This window comes from Vipera berus, assembly GCF_964194415.1.
Source record: "Vipera berus genome assembly, chromosome: 16".
Taxonomy (NCBI): Eukaryota; Metazoa; Chordata; class Lepidosauria; order Squamata; family Viperidae; genus Vipera; species Vipera berus.
The window spans coordinates 5,898,336-5,914,739 of record NC_138219.1 but is presented as its reverse complement, the minus strand read 5'-3'; the positions used below and the strand labels follow the sequence as shown (position 1 = coordinate 5,914,739).

Below are 16,404 nucleotides of genomic sequence, written 5' to 3'. Positions count from 1 at the left end.
GCATCTGAATACTGCAAAAAGCTCACACATGGGACTTGCAACGGTTTGATTCTTAAAAGGTGCTGCAAGAGAGCAGCGCCACCAGAGGGCAGGAACAAGAAAGGAACAAAAAACGAACTCTTTGTCTCCACCTAGTGCTAAGTTGTATGTTAGCTCTCTTTTTTAGGGGGGAAAGCTCACGAGTTAGAGAAGTCAATTCTAGAGATTAATTGAGCCATGGGCGGGCAACAAATGGCCTGAATGAATATGCAGTAGGACACTGACACCCACACAGACACAGACACACCCACACAGACACACCCACACAAACACGTAAGGGAAATGAAACAGGAATCTAGCACACATAGGTTGACCAGCAACCATTTCTTTGTGTTAAATTACAGGTACTCCTCAAGTCATAAAATGGATTTGTTCCCATTTTTACGACTTATTTTGCAAGTGTTAAGCGAACCCCTTGTTTTGGCGTTCGGCGGTTTTGCCCCAGACTCGAAATGAGTGCCAGTTTTTTTCGGGGGGGGGGTGTTTTTGCGAAACCATCCTAAAATGCAACCGAAGTGACCACAGGATGCTACAAACAGCCATAAAATGTGGCTGTGTTGCTGAGCGCCTGAAGAGCAGTTGCGCGATTGGGGTGCAATTGTCCGAACTTCAGATCTGCCTTGCTCATAAGTCGAGGACTCCCCATCCCTTCCACTTCAGGAAGAGTTTTTCTGACCGGAAATCGGGAGGGTGAACCAGAAGCCATTTTGTGAAGACTTTCGCCTCCTCGAACTCAGCTCCCTCACTTATAAAGGAAGGAGAAATGAAGAGCACGGTCTTTTTGGCAGTTCCAAGAAGGATCCATAAAGGTAAAGGTAAAGGTTCCCCTGCACACCCGTGCTAGTTGTTTCCGACTCTAGGGGCCGGTGCTCATCTCCGTTTCAAAGCCGAAGAGCCAGCGCTTGTCCGAGGACGTCTCCGTGGTCACGTGGCCAGCATGACTTGACACCAAAGGCGCACGGAACGCTGTTACCTTCCCACCGGAGTGGTCCCTCTTTTTCTACTTGCATTTTTACGTGCTTTCGAACTGCTAGGTTGGCAGAAGCTGGGACGCGTAACGGGCACTCACTCTGCTACGCGGCACTCGGGATTCGACCCGCCAAACTGCCGACATTCTGATCGACAAGCTCAGCGTCCTAACCCACTGAGCCACTGCGTCCCATCTGCAATATTCGGGTGCCCCCCCCTGCCCCAGGCGGCCTCAGCGACTCTCCGAGAGAGTCCTAACGACCAGAGGACCGCAAGGAATATAAATCCTTCCACTCTCCAACCGTTCCGTCAGAACTGAAGAAGCTTCCTGGATGAGAAGCGAAACATCTTTGAGGCAAAAAACAAAGAAAGTCCAGATTGATTTCGAAAAAGCCGTTTGGAGAGACCCGTCACCTGGAGGATCTCCGTAGGCATCCAGCTTAAAAAGAGCTCTTTTGGCCCCACTGGATGACTTCTGCAGACTCACCCCAAATATTTGTGGGATGGGATTTGGGTTCCACCCCAATCACGCTGCAGGATGAATTGAGAGACGGCCCTGGAGGCTATATATTCGCTGGTTTCGAAGCCAGCTTGCAGCCGCCGCCGAGCTGGGCTTCCCACGGACCACATTCCTTCTCCAAAGCCTCGCCGGACGAAGAGAAGATGGCCCCGTGGTGGGTCTGCTTGCTCCTTTCCGCAGGTCTCTGGAAAACCTCTCTCCAGGAAAGTGAGTATCGGCTGAGTCAGCAGAGGGAGACAAGCAGCCCCGTCTCCAGGAAAGATTTAAAACCGATTTACGGTGCGAAAGAGCCTGGCCCAGAAGGTTGGGCAACTCGACTTGCTCTTTTAGCTTTGACTTTGCACTTTTTAACTTTACTTCTTCTTTTTTTTTACTTTACTCTTTACTTTACTTTGCATTTGACTTTGCTTTGCATTTTCCTTTCCTTTCCCTCCCTTCTTCATCCATTTACTTCCTTCCCTTCCTCTCTTCGTTCTTCCTGCCTCCCTCCCTCCCATTTTCCCTTTCTTTCCCTTCCCTTCACCTCCCTCTGTTAGTCCTTCTTCCCTCCCTCCCATTTCCTTTCCTTTCCTTTCCCCTTCCTTCCTTCTCTCCCTCTTTCTCCCTCCCTTCCTCCCCCTTTCCTTTCCTTTCCTTTCCTTTCCTTTCCTTTCTTCCTTTCCTTTCCTTCCCTTTGCTTTCCCCTTCCTTCCTTCCTTCTTTCCTTCCTTCCTTCCTTCCCTCTCTCCCTCTTTCTCCCTCCCTCCCTTCCTCCCCCTTTCCTTTTCTTTCTTTTCCTTTCCTTTCCTTTCCTTTCCCCTTCCTTCCTTCCTTCCTTCCTTCTTTCCTTCCTTCCTTCCTTCCCTCTCTCCCTCTTTCTCCCTCCCTTCCTCCCCTTCCTTTCCTTTCTTTTCCTTTCCTTTCCTTTCCCCTTCCTTCCTTCCTTCCCTCTCTCCCTCTTTCTCCCTCCCTCCCTCCCTCCCCCTTTCCTTTCCTTTCCTTTCCTTTCTTTTCCTTTCCTTTCCTTCCCTCTCTCTCTTAGTCTGCACTTCGACTTCCTCCCTCCCCCCATTCTTCCTTTCCTTTCCTATCCTTTCCTCCTCCCCTTCCCCTTCTCCTCCCTCCCTTCCTGTCTCCTTCCTTTTCTTCCCTCTTCCTTCCCTTCTTTCCTTTCCTTCCCTCTCTCTCTTACCCCTCCCTCCGCCCCTCCCATTCTCCTTTACTTCTTCTTCTGCTTTCTTTTCCTCTCAGTTCAACAGAAGCTCCAGTCGCTTGGTAAAGGGAGTTGTTTGGGGAGGAAAATCGGCGGTGGAAAACAGACCGTAGATGCAGCGACACAGCTAATAAAAAGCACATATTGTTGGAATGATGAGCGCTGTCCTGTTTCTCAAGAAACCACCTCCTCTTATACACGGGGTGGAATTTGGGGCTGGTTAATGGCGGTAGGTAGCAGTGGGACCTTGCAGACAAGGGGCGGAAATGACATTTCATTTTAATGGGAGGTTAATGGGAAAGGAAATGATTTATGCGATACAAATTATTTAATTAGTTGGTAGCCATAAAGGAAGCAGGGGAGAGTCAGCTGGTTTGGGCAGATGCTGATAAGGAAATATTTCATTTTTCCACTTGGCACAGGAGGCGGCAGCAACGTCCCGTCCTAACATCAATAATAATTTTTTTAAAAAAAAAACCAGCCTGTCAAAAATCATTTTTTTTTTGACTTCCTTTCTTGTCTGCCTCGAAAAGAGACAGACAAAGCCACAGCTAGCTGTTTCTCACGTACGGTGTTAAATAGCGGGTTCTTTGGCACAGGAATGACGACACGAAGCTGAGTTTATTTCGTGCAGAAACTGTACTGGGGGAAATGGCTGCAACTCGCCGCAATATATAGTCTAGCCCCTAGGGGGCAGCCAATAGGTTTGAATCAACCACTGCCGCCTGCAGATAGCCAATTGCAGCACAGGAGACATATAGTCTGGGTTGCTGGAGAGCCGTTAGCTGCTCCAGCAACCCACGGGGTATTCCTCAAGAGCCCAGTACATAACATACGGCATCCGTGGCAAATTGGACTGCAGGACCCAGGATTTGGGGGTGACCCTCCCCCCCAGTAATTGGCCCTTGAGTAAGGAAAGTCAAGAAGGATCTTTGCAAGATGGTGCAGAGAAAGTTCTTATGCGGTGCTTGCGCTTGCTCTATACCTGATTTTTTTGTATTCCTGTCGGCACATTGGATATTCACATAGGGGGCTGTGTCTGCTTCTCAAGCCCTAAATTCCCTTCTTCCCTCCCTCTTCCCTCCTCCCCCTCCCTTCCGTCCTCTCTTCCACTCCTTTTGCAAAATTTTGGTAACCTGGTGACCAAAACCCGGACACCGGCGTCCCAAGGCGAGGCCTTACTAAGGCTTTACAAAGCGGTGCTAACACTTCACGTGTTTTTGAGGCGATGCCTCTGCTTAGGCAACCGATTCGGCTGTGTTTGCGGCTTTTAAGCAACCGTCTGGAAGCTTTCCTGGTGAGGTCAAAGGCTGCCGACCTGGCGACTGATCAGAGCCAGGAGGGGGGGGGAAAGAGAGAGTGGCTGCATTTTGCTTTGGGGGGGTAATAATTGCAGTGGGAGTTGGAGAGACGAGCAGGCTGGCAGATAATAATTAGCCTGGTCTGGAAGCTTCGCAAGGGACATAAATCCCAGACCTACTAATGCATGCACAACAGGGTGGTAAGATGTTATTTCAACAGATAATTTATGGAGCTGTGAGTTTTGGCGAGGACAGAAAGAGGACCGGAGGAAGGGAACGGGGTAGTGAAGGCAGAATGTCCACAGGGATATTTGGCTAACATCTGCGGCCTAACTCGGAACATTCCTATAGTTCTACTATCCTACATATGAAAACACAATCGTGTACTGTTATCCTATTAAGTTAGAACCCTATTGTTCCACTTTCTGTGTTCTGTTATTCCCATTAGCTAAAAAGGTAGCTTCTGATTTCTTTCTTTCTTTCTTTCTTTCTTTCTTTCTTTCTTTCTTTCTTTCTTTCTTTCTTTCTTTCTTTCTTTCTTTCTTTCTTTCTCTTTCTTTTTCTTTCTTTCTCTCTTTCTTTTTCTTTCTTTCTTGTCTCTCTTCCTTCATTTCTTTTTCTGTCTCCTACTTTTTTCTGTCTTCTTTTCCTTCCTTCCTCCCTCCCTCCCTCTCTCCCTCCCATCCTCCGCCCTCCCTCCCTCCCATCTCCCTTCCTTCCTCCCTTCTTTCCTTTCTTCCTCTCTCCTATCTTCCTTCCTTCCTCCCTCCCTCCCATCTCCCTTCCTTCCTTCCTTCCTTCCTCTCTTCCTCTCTCCCTCCCATCTTCCTCCCTCCCTCCTTCCCTCTCTCCCTCCTTCCCTCCCATCCTCCTTCCTCCCTCCCTCCCATCTCCCTTCCTTCCTCTCTTCTTTCCTTTCTTCCTTCCTTCCTCCCTCCCTCCCATCTCCCTTCCTTCCTTCCTCCCTCCCTCCCTCCCATCTTCCTTTATTCCTTCCCTCCTTCTCTCTCTCACACATAACAACTGCACTTTCGAAACACAACCGAAACATTCTCTAGACAAAATAAGCAAATCAGCCGCTTTTATGCACGGGGAGGGTCTTCCGGTGGGAGAACGTTGGCGTGTTTCATAACCAAAAGACGGGCCATTGCTGTCCCACTCTTGACTGAGTCACTCAGGTGGGAACCAAACTTCAGACCACGGGCTATTTTTTCACGCCCGTTTGGGGATTCAAGCATTCTGTCTTCGGCAGGCGCAGGCATTGGACGGTGCCACCATAACGTCTCCGTGGGCTTGGTAATCCAGATCTCGCCAGTTGATGAGCGGGTGGGGGACCTCCCGATTGTCCCAAACTCGGCAAATTTCATCCGGTTGCAGGACCCGGTCCCAAAAGTAGACATCTTCAATCTCTCCCACAAAGCATTGGTTGGCATCAAACTGGCCGCCAACAGAATCTTGCTCCTGTCCCAAAATGATGGAGGCGTTGCCCTGGACCTCGAGATTTTTTATGATTTTTCGAGGTAAGGGTTGCCCATTCCACCACAAAGCAGCCAATCCAGTCTCGGATTCCCAGGTGAAGCAGAGGTGCTCCTTGCAGGTGGATGACACAGGTGCTTTGGAGGTGTCAAAGTTGATGATCCCGTGTTTCATGAAGACGCTCAGGATGTTTTGCTTATTGGTGTGGAGCAAGAACTCATTGTCGTCGTCCTTGGTGGCGTAAGAGAAGAGGACAAACGGACGCACCAAGTCCGTCTGGAACCTCTCGCACACCGTGAAGCCGGTCAGAGGCTTCTGGAGGTCCATCTTCAACTGCACGAAGGCCACGTTGGAAGCCAATGGGAACACAAAAGCTTTCCCTTCAAGGTCTGGGAAGAAATCAACAGAGGAACCATGAATGGTCCTGTCTCCCTCTAGGGAACCTGTCCTAAACACGCATTCTGCTTTGACCATTGACAGTCCTACACCCAAACAACACTGAGGTGCTACAAAGCTTTCCGATCAGAAGCATCTCTCTGACCTTCTTACTTCCTGATATCTCGACATCAAGACCACTCAGGCTTTCCCTTAAATAGACCTTGATCTTTCCCAGAATGCCCTGGGGGAAGGAACCTCATTTTTGTGAAAGGTGCCCCTTCTCTCTGATGCAGAACAGAAAGCAAATATATATATATATATATATATATATATATATATATATATATATATATATATATATATATATATATATATATATATATATATATATATATTCTCCAAGAATGGAAATGTCTTTAAGGTGTTTCTACGATAGCATGTGCTCACATTTCATTTTTGCAATCTTCAATTCGTATCAGGCGTCAGATCAAGCATGGAATAATAATAGCTACAATGGTTACAACAATGAAAACCAAGCAGGAGATGGAGGAGGAGGAGGTGAAGGAAGAGGAGGAGGAGGAGGAGGAGGAGGAGGAGGAGGAGGTGAAGGAGGGGGAAGGAGGAGGAGGAGGTGAAGAAGGAGGAGGAGGAGGAGGAGAAGGAGGAGGAGGAGGAGAAGGAGAAAGTGATGGTGATGGTGATGGAGATGGAAGAGGAAGAAGGAGAAGGGGAGAAGGAGGAGGAGACAAAGAAGATGAAGGAGAAGGAGGAGACAAGGAGGAGGAGGAGACAAGAAGAAGGAGAAGGGGAAGGGGAAGAAGAAGAAGAAGAAGAAGGAGGAGGAGGAGGAGGAGGAGGAGGAGGAGGAGGAGATGAAGGAGCCTTCTTGGAACTGCCCAAAGGACTGCGTTCCACACCCATTTGCACTACTCGGGTGACCCCGAGGGCACAGATAAACCTCCAAGTGGCATCAGAAACTCTCAGGAAGAGTACTAACGACCAGATGACTGCGAGAAATATCAATCCTTCCATTCTCCACTGCTCACTTCAGAAGTGAAGAAGCTTCTTGGATGAGAAGCGAAACGTCTTCAAGGGAAAACCATGGGAGTCCAGCTGGTTTCATGCCAGTACTCACTTTCCTGGGAGAGCGCCCCCAGCAGGCCCGACAGAAGGAGAAGGAAAGAGAAGAAGATCTTCATGCTGAGATAGCCACCTCCAGAAGGACCAAGGACAGTCGATCCAACCCAGCTGGAGCCAAGCCTGCTTTGCGGGTTTCAGCCTTCAACTTCCTAGACTTTTATCCTGAACTTAAAAGGGGTGGGTCTAAATGTCCTGCCAATCCAGGTGCGGTAGATATTTTTGTATTTTCAGACATGCCCGGGTGTCTTTTCCAATCCCTTTCTGCCCTCCAACTTTTTTTTTTAATTCCAATTAATTCCAATTCTCTCTCTCTCTCTCTCTCTCTCTCCCTCCCTCCCTCCCTCCCTCCCTCCCTCTCTCAAGCCCAAAGTTTGCTTAGCAGAAGAAAAGTTAGCAGAAGTTCCTTTCTTTATTATTTGCAAGAGGAGTGGGGCTGACAGGTGCTTAGCCTTTTCGGTCATGGCTTGGCTGCTTCTAAGCCACGATTTTCCCAAATCCACAAACCAGGATGTTGGGAAGGACCCTATTTCTCTCTCTCTCTCTCTCTCTCTCTCTCTCTCTCTCATGCTTCCACAGTTTTTCCCCCAAGAGATTCGTTTCCATCTCTTGGAACAGCTCCAACACTGGAAGTTTTTAAGGAGAGACTGGACAACCATTTGTCTGAAATGGTAATAGGGTTTCCTGCCTGAGCAGGGGGTTGGACTAGATGACCTCCAAGGTCCCTTCTGAGTCTCTTATTTTTTCCTCCCTCCCTTCTCCAACACTGGAAGTTTTTAAGGAGAGACTGGACAGCCATTTGTCTGAAATGGTAATAGGGTTTCCTGCCTGAGCAGGGGGTTGGACTAGATGACCTCCAAGGTCCCTTCTGAGTCTCTTATTTTTTTCCTCCCTCCCTCCCTCCCTCCCTCCCTTCTCCAACACTGGAAGTTTTTAAGGAGAGACTGGACAACCATTTGTCTGAAATGGTAATAGGGTTTCCTGCCTGAGCAGGGGGTTGGACTAGATGACCTCCAAGGTCCCTTCCGAGTCTCTTATTTTTTCCTCCCTCCCTTCTCCAACACTGGAAGTTTTTAAGGAGAGACTGGACAGCCATTTGTCTGAAATGGTATAGGGTTTCCTGCCTGAGCAGGGGGGTTGGACTAGAAGACCTCCAAGGTCCCTTCCAATCATCCCGTTATCCTGTATTCTCTGCTCTCTCTGTGGATCGTAAAGTTTCCTGGTATCAAACAAACTAAGAGAAGGGCTGGATAAAGTAGGGAAAAAAACGTGCCCTGGGTGGTTTTTTTGGAGGTCTAATGCCAGGGGTGAGATTGGTACACAGAGATCCAGCCAGCTGCAATCTTCGCTGGCCGAGGACAGAATGACCAGTGAAAAGAGAAGGTCACCACTCTTGACCTGCTGGTTGTGTTGCAACAACCCCAGGCAACAACACCGCACAAGGGCAGCTCTTCAGAACTGGGGTAGAGTTAAAAAGAAAAAAGAAAGATGGCCACCATGGCGTCCATCTTGGTTTTTTAGACACGACCCCACAGACTGTAGTCCTCACTTTACAGCCATTCGTGGTAAGTTCATTTGAACTTCCAGTGGCACTGAGAAAGGGGATTTAGGACCGGTCCTCGCACTTACGACCAATGCCGCATCCCCGCGGCCACGTGGGTTAAAATTCAGGCCCTTGGCAACCGGCTCGTATTTATGACGGTTGCCGTCTGCTAAGGTCCTGTGACTGTCATTTGCGACCTTCTGACAAACCAAGTCAATGGGGGAAGCCAAGTTCGCTTAATAATCGTGGAGCTGACTTAACAACGGCAGCGATGGGCTTAACGAGAAAGGTCGTAAAACGGGGCACAACTCACTTAGTGAAGGAAATTCTGTCTTGGCTGTGGCTGTAAGTCGAGAACAACCAGTAGCAAAACTGCAAATTAATTTAGTTAGCGCATGGCACTGCAGAGAGATTTACGGACCACGGGATAAAATAAAAAGAATGTCACACACACACACACACACTCTCAACCATAAACAAGTACACACCCACACACTCCCCTGACTTGAGTTTTCCAAAGAAACAATGTGATGGAAATGTACGAAGACACAGTACAAATCAATCTGTCGTCTCTCTCTCTTTCTCTCTCTCTCTTTCTCTTTCTCTCTCTCTTTCTCTCTGTCTCTCTTTCTTTCCCTTTTTCTTTCTTTCTCTCTCTTTTTCTCACCCTCTCTCTCTTTCTCTTTCTCTTTCTCTCTCTTTCTCTCTCTCTTTCTCTTTCTCTCTCTTTCTCTTTCTCTCTCTTTCTCTCTCTCTCTTTCTCTCTGTCTCTCTTTCTCGCTCTTTCTCTTTCCTTTTTTCTTTCTCTCTCTTTCTCTCTCCCTCTCCCTCTATCTCTCTCTCTTTCTCTTTCTCTTTCTCTCTTTCTCTCTCTTTCTCTCTGTCTCTCTTTCTCGCTCTTTCTCTCCCTCTTTCTCTTTCCCTTTTTCTTTCTTTCTCTCTCTTTCTCTCTCTCTGTTCCTCTCTCTCTCTCTCTCTCTCTCTCTCTCTCTCTCTCTCTCTCTCTCTCTCTCTCTCTCTCTCCCCCCCCCCCAGATCTGCAGGGCTATTCCTTCATCTTCTCCCACAAAGGCTACGTGACCTTGGAGGTGGAACAACCTCGAGAACTTCTCGACAACATCACCGTCTGCCTCTGTTCTTTCTCCGACGCGTCAGCCAAACAAGCCCTGTTCTCCTACGCCACCAAAGACCAAGACAAGGAGATCTTGATTGAGAAGGTTAAAAACCTGGATGGCTCTTGGTGGTACACAGTCTACATAGGCGGTGTGCCCCAGCGCTTCCGAGTCCCGGATTCCTACCAAGAGTGGCAGAAGATCTGCATCAGCTGGGCATCGGAGACGGGAGTCCTCACCTTGCAGCTGAATGGAAATGCGTTGCCCAGGAAGGTAGTACGTCAAGGCTACTTCATCAGACCACATGCTTTGGTCCAGCTTGGGCGAGCCCACCACGAGGAGCTGTTCTTCCAAGGAGAGATCCAGCAAGTGTACATGTGGAATTCTACCAACAACGTCTACTCTATCTACAACCCACCCATGATCGGATGGTCCAACCTGAGCTATAACACTCAAGGCAACGTGGTGCTGGAGTACCTTTCCTGGCCACGATATAATTGTTAGATGTAAATTTCCACCTCATAACTTACTCCAGACATCATTAGCCCTTCAGTTCCATCCAGGATCGCTGGTCAAAACCCGGGACGTTCAGATCACATTTGATCACATCCAGAACTTGGATCCCTGCCCGCTTTTACTCGATCAGTTGAATCAGTTCAGACCTTCGAGGCAGGTTGATTTTCCAAATTTATTTTTTGGGGTGTGGGGGGGGGTGTGTGGAAAGAAAGGTAATTTGGCTTGAGGACCTCTGACCGTACAACTGGACCTCCTGATTTGATTTTCAGAAATGTAGTGGCTGGAGATTTGAATCCAATGGCCAAACTGAAGAAGCCGCTTTTTGGGGTCCGTTGCCCCTTACCTTTAGGGTTCAGCCATGCTGTCATTTGTGGGGTCCTTTGGGTGGTTTTCTTGCAGATGTTTCATGAGCTAACTAGGCAACATCATCAGTGCTAGAACAGAAGGGGTTTGCAGAGATGAGGAGGAGGAGGAGGAGGAGGGGGGGGCTGTGGGGACCTTGGTACTCTCTGATTTTGGTTGCTTGCTTGAAGACATTTCACAACCCAACTAGGGAGCATCACCAGTGCTAGAAGGGATTTGCCTTTACTTGTATGTACTACTGGCTTTCTCTCTCAGAGTTGGGGAGAGTGTTCTTGGTGTTTCCTTGATTAAGTTGTTTACTGTTAGCTTGTGTGTCTGCATTGGTCACTAGAGCAACAGTCAAGATTAACACCAACATTAACACTAGACCAACAGTCAAGATTAACACTAGACCAACAATCAAGATTTAACACCAAGATTAACCCTAAACCAACACTCAAGATTAATTCCAAGATTAACATAGACCAACACTCAAGATTAACACCAAGATTAACACTACACCAACACTCAAGATTAACACCAACATTAACACTAGACCAACAGTCAAGATTAACACTAGACCAACAATCAAGATTTAACACCAAGATTAACCCTAAACCAACACTCAAGATTAATTCCAAGATTAACATAGACCAACACTCAAGATTAACACCAAGATTAACACTACACCAACACTCAAGATTAACACCAAGATTAACACTAGACCGACAGCCAAGATTAACACTAGACCAAGGCTCAAGATTAACGCAAAGATTAACACTAGACCAACACTCAAGATTAATACCAAGATTAACAATAGACCAACACTCAAGATTTAACACCAAGATTAACACTAGACCAACACTCAAGATTAACCCTAGACCAACACTCAAGATTAACACCAAGATTAACATAGACCAACACTCAAGAATCACATTAGACCAACAGTCAAGATTAAAACCAAGATTAAAACTAGACCAACAATCAAGGTACTAACTAGATAAACAATCAAAATCACCAAGAACTTTCCCACCAACACTGACAGAGCAAGCAAACCCCACTCCCTTCTAGTACTGATCATATTACCTACTTGGGTCATGAAACGTCTGCAAGAAAAAAACCCAGCTCAGAGAGCACCAAGGACCCTTTATTTCAACCCTGAGCTACAAATATTCTCTCCTATTGAAATCTGGTCCTTTCTTCCTCATTCCCGATCTTCCCCTGTGTTTTTATATGCAAGGATCACATGGATTGTACTTCTGGTAGTAAGCATTAAATGAATGTATTATGTGCCTGCAATTAAAGCCAGCATAGAAATAGCATTAAAAACAGCAGTAATATTGTAACATACTAATCGATTATAAGATCACAATATAAAATAAAGCATCGCTAGATTAAGAGGCTCACAATATCATGCTATTATTATTGATAAGTTTCTGAAGGCCCAAGGAATATAATCCCTTTAGCTTTGTGTAAGAATAATTCTGGATAAGTTAACCTCAAAAAAAAATCAAAGGTTGAGAAACGACATAGTGAAATCTTTACAAATCCAAGGAATAAGATTTTTCTCCCAAATGCATAAAGAGGTGCAGATAGTCCTCATGTTACAACCGTAATTAAATCCTACAAATTGCCGTGAGGGTCGCAAAGCATGACTGGACCCAATTTTATGACTTTTTTTTTGCAGCAGTTAGGAAGCAAACACCAAAGCTCATAAAGCAAACAGGATAGTCCTTAAGTGAACACTACGGTTGTTAAGCAAAGCCATTGTTCGCCGTGAAGTGTTCTTTTTTTTTTGCGAGAAATTGGAAACGATGGCTGATTTCTACCCAAAATGGCCGTGCCCTTTAATAAATTCATCTTCACCCAGCACTGTGTTTTTGTCTGGAATTTCAGTGAGGCAACTTGAAATCCCAAAGATGTGTGCAGCCTCCAGGTTGGGTTGATGAGTGATATTTTATGGAACTAGGGGTATAGTTGTGAGTGCTGCAATTAAGGGAAGAAGGAGGGAGGGAAGAGAGAATGGGGAAGGATGGAGGAAGACAGAGGGAGGGAGGGAGGGAGGGAGGGAGGGAGGGAGGAAGGAAGGAAGGAAGGAAGAAAGGAAAGAACGAAAAAAGAAAAGAAGGCAGTGAACTACTGTGAAGGAGAAGTAGAGAGAGAGTGGGGAGGAGGAGGAGAATTAGAAGAATTGGAATTGGAATTGGAATTGGAATTGGAAGAAGAAGAAGAAGAAGAAGAAGAAGAAGAAGAAGAAGAAGAAGAAGAAGAAGAAGAAGAAGAAGAAGAAGAAGAAGAAGAAGAAGAAGTGGAAGAGGAAGAGGAAGAAGAAGAAGTGAGAAGAAGAAGAAGAAGGAAGAAGAAGAAGAAGAAGAAGAAGAAGAAGAAGAAGAAGAAGAAGAAGAAGAGGAGGAGGAGGAGGAGGAGGAGGAGGAGGAGGGGAGGAGGAGGAGGAGGAGGAGGAGGAGGAGGAGAGGAGGAGGAGGAGGAGGGGAGGAGGAGGAGGAGGGAGGAGGAGGAGGAGGAGGAGAAGAAGAAGAAGAGAAGGAGGAGGAGGAGAGGAGGAGGAGGAGGAGAAGAAGAAGAAGAAGAAGAAGAAGAAGAAGAAGAAGAAGAAGAAGAAGAAGAAGAAGAAGAAGAAGAAGAAGAAGAAGTACTCAATCCTCAGGTGTATGGATTGTGGTTTGCGTAGCATTGAGGTCATCAAGGGCCATAGGCTACTGTCCAATATAAACTCCTACGGTCTTCACTGGAGGACTGCAGCCTCTTTAGTTCCAACCCTTTCACCTCGGTCCTCAGAGAAGCTCATCCTGAGACCTTTTTTTTCAGGAGGGGAGCAATTCCTTCCACCTCTGGAGAATGTTGGAGGATAAGCGATGGAGAATGGAGGTCCACCTTAACCTTGGACATTCCACTGCGACTTGGAAGTTTGAAACCAAACCAGTTCAACCACCAGGATCTAATGCAACACCAATTTGCCTACTTTATGAACAATTTAATTAATTCTCTTACTTCTCCCCTCCCCGAGTCCTATCAGATGACTCTAATGCTGTTGATGTCCTGTCAGGTTGGCCTTTGATATGGGTCACACCACACCAACAGAAGAGACATGACAGTACATGCTGTGCCTTGTTTGGATGCAACGAGTGCTCAAAACAAACAAGGGAAGGTCCACGTTGATCGCCACAGATGAGGTGGTGAATTAGGTTTTCAAGTGCTTCTGGGGTCCCATTTCACTTTGTACCTCAAAAAGTGGAGGCTCCACTTTCTTCCCTTTCTAGATATTTTCAGCTTTAGCTAAAATTAAAACCCATGAAGAACGGTTGCAGGAATTGGGGATGGCTAGTCTAGGGAAAAGAAGGACCAGGAGTGACATGATAGCAGTCTTCCAACATTTGAGGGGACGCCACAAAGAAAAGGGGGAGGGGTCAACCTCTTCTCCAAAGCACCCGAAGGCAGGACAAGAAGCAACGGATTGGAAACTCATCAAGGAGAGAAGCAACCTGGAATTAAGGAGAAACTTCCTGACAGGGAGGACAATTAACCAGTGGAACGGCTTGCCTCCAGAAGTTGTGGGTGCTCCATCACTGGAGGTTTTTCAACAGCCCTTTGTCTGAAAGGGTCTAGGGTCTCCTGCTTGAGCAGGGGGTTGGACTAGAAGACCTCCAAGCTCCCTTCCAACTCTGTTATTCTGCTACTCTACAATCCCAAATCAATTCAATTAACCAGTGGAATGCTTTGCCACCAGAAGTTGTGGGTGCTCCATCACTGGAGTTTTGTTTTTTTTAAGAAAAGACTGGACGCCCACTTGTCTGAAATGGGTTAGGGTCTCCCAGTGGTGGGATTCAGTCGGTTGGCCCCACTTCGGCAGAACCAGTAACTACGTTTTGTTGCCCAGGCCCAGAACGGATTTCCGGAAGCGGCATCCACCCAGAGAACCGGTTGTTCGCATATTGGAATCCCACCCCTGGGGTCTCCTGCTCGAGCGGGGGGGGTTTGGGCTAGAGGACCTCCAAGGTCCCTTTCCAGCTCTATTCCGATTGTTTGATGGATTGATAGTTCCGCTGAGTCTCCCGTTTCCTCTCTCCCCTTTGTGTAGCTTGCAAACAATCTCCTACATCGGTAAAATCTTGGGGGGGATTCAGGTAGCCCTTGACTCACAGCCCTAATGTAGCCCTGAATTTCCTATTGTAAGCCATGACGGTCGTAGGTCCAGCAACCTTGAATCACACATTGGACAGATCAAGAGGTTTGGGGGCCATGCATGAGGACAGGTCCAAGCGCTAATTTTTTCTGTGTCCTAGTTAAGGAAGGAAGGAAGGATGGGAGGAAGGGAGGAAGGGAGGGAAAGAGGAGAGGAAATAAAAGAGAAAGGGAAGAAGGAAGGAAGGAAGGAAAGAAAGAGAGGGAGGAAGGCAGGGAGGAAGAGAAAGAGAGGAAGGGAAGGAGGGAGAGAAAACATGGAGAAAGGAAAAGGAAGGAAGGAAGGAAGGATGGAAGGAAGGAAGGAAGGAAGGAAGGAAGGAAGGAAGGAAGGAAGGAAGGAAGGAAGGAAGGAAGGAAGGAAGGAAGGAAGGAAGATTGGAGGGGTGAAGGAAAGACAGAGGGAGGGACGAAGGAAGGAAGGAAGCTCTGTGTGTGTGTGTGTGTGTGTGTGTGTGTGTGTGTGTGTGTGTGTGTGTGCACGCAGCTGTGGAAACTCTGGCTCAGGGTCCCATGTAGCTTTTGGGTGATCTGTTATAATCTCCAACAATTAACAAGCGACCGGTTGTTAAATGAGGATGACCTGTAGGTTTCAGAAGACATTTTTTTTAGATTTGTGATCTTCTAACACAAGTGTAGACATACACTTTTAATTTTAAAAAGAAACCACAATAGTCTAGCATCATTTTCACAAAGAGTCACGGGCACCAGCAACACAGAGATTTTCCTTTTGGGAAAAACTGCCTTTTCTTCTAGGCGTGCAATGGCCATGCAGATCCACCAGAGGGCCGAATTGTTGCTCTCTGTTTAAAGGTGCAGCTGCCCCCGTGAGCCACCAGAGGGCAAACATCTATCTCTTTGCACCTACATTCTAATCTAATGAGAGAGAAGTTCCCTGAGGATGTTTCCAGCACGTGATGGACTTCAGTTCTCCATCTGATACTTCTAAGTGTCTTCTAAGAGCTTGGAAGACAAAACCTCGGGTCCCAGTGACTGACCCAGATTGGATCCTGCCCCCCTTTTTACTTCCCTTTACAGGAGGGATGGCCAAACTGAGCCACCAGAGGGCGCCCCTATTGCAGACCTTTGGTATATATCCAGATGCCAAAGTCGGACACCAGAGGGCAGACCTTTCCCACTCTTTGGAAAAGCTGGGAATGGAAGGGAGGGAAGGAGGGAGGGAGGAAGGGAGAAAAGGAAGGAGAAAGAAGGGAGGGAGGGAGGGAGGGTGGAAGGAAGGACCAAGGAGAGAAAGGGAAGAAGGAGGAAAAATACAGAGAAACTCATGCTAAGGCATGGAAGATATTTATCTCTTGGATGCTTTGTTGTTGTTGTTTTTAATTTTAATTCCATTTATATCCCGCCCTTCTCCGAAGACTCAGGGCGGCTTACAAGCTTAGCAGTAGCCTTCATTCTATGTATATGCCTGCTTATTAGGGCTTTCACACACACACCCCAAGCGGCATTATTACAAAGTCAGCTTAATTGCCCCCAACAATCTGGGTCCTCATTTTACCTACCTCGGAAGGATGGAAGGCTGAGTCAACCTTGAGCCTGGTGGGACTCGAACCTGCACTAATGGCAGGCAGCTGGTGTTACTGAAGGAGGCATTAGCCCACTGCTCCACCAAGGCTCTTTGTGATGGTATGGTGGGCCCTACACCTGCATTTCGGATT

At 47.2% G+C, this 16,404-nt stretch overlaps 2 protein-coding genes across 2 annotated transcripts; one reads left to right on the top strand and one right to left on the bottom strand.

Annotated features, from left to right (window-relative positions):
- The first annotated feature begins 1,153 nt into the window (after positions 1-1,153).
- LOC308675190 (serum amyloid P-component-like) lies at positions 1,154-10,625 on the top strand. Its single transcript, XM_081340245.1, has 2 exons — positions 1,154-1,735; positions 9,591-10,625. The coding sequence occupies exons 1-2, from the start codon at positions 1,477-1,479 to the stop codon at positions 10,169-10,171; spliced, it is 840 nt and encodes a 279-aa protein (XP_081196371.1). The 5' UTR covers positions 1,154-1,476; the 3' UTR covers positions 10,172-10,625.
- Positions 5,252-7,074, bottom strand: LOC308675582 (C-reactive protein-like; the record flags this gene model as incomplete). The annotated part of the gene is made up of 2 exons (XM_081341024.1): positions 5,252-5,886; positions 7,011-7,074. The coding sequence occupies 2 exons, from the start codon at positions 7,072-7,074 to the stop codon at positions 5,252-5,254; spliced, it is 699 nt and encodes a 232-aa protein (XP_081197150.1).
- Positions 10,626-16,404: the final 5,779 nt, after the last annotated feature.

Bases quoted from the DNA above. Each gene is read 5' to 3' on its own strand.
- LOC308675190 (XM_081340245.1), top strand. From the start codon at position 1,477: ATGACTTCTGCAGACTCACCCCAAATATTTGTGGGATGGGATTTGGGT. The intron at 1,736-9,590 runs GTGAGTATCGGC...CCCCCCCCCCAG, and splicing joins GAAAACCTCTCTCCAGGAAA to ATCTGCAGGGCTATTCCTTC.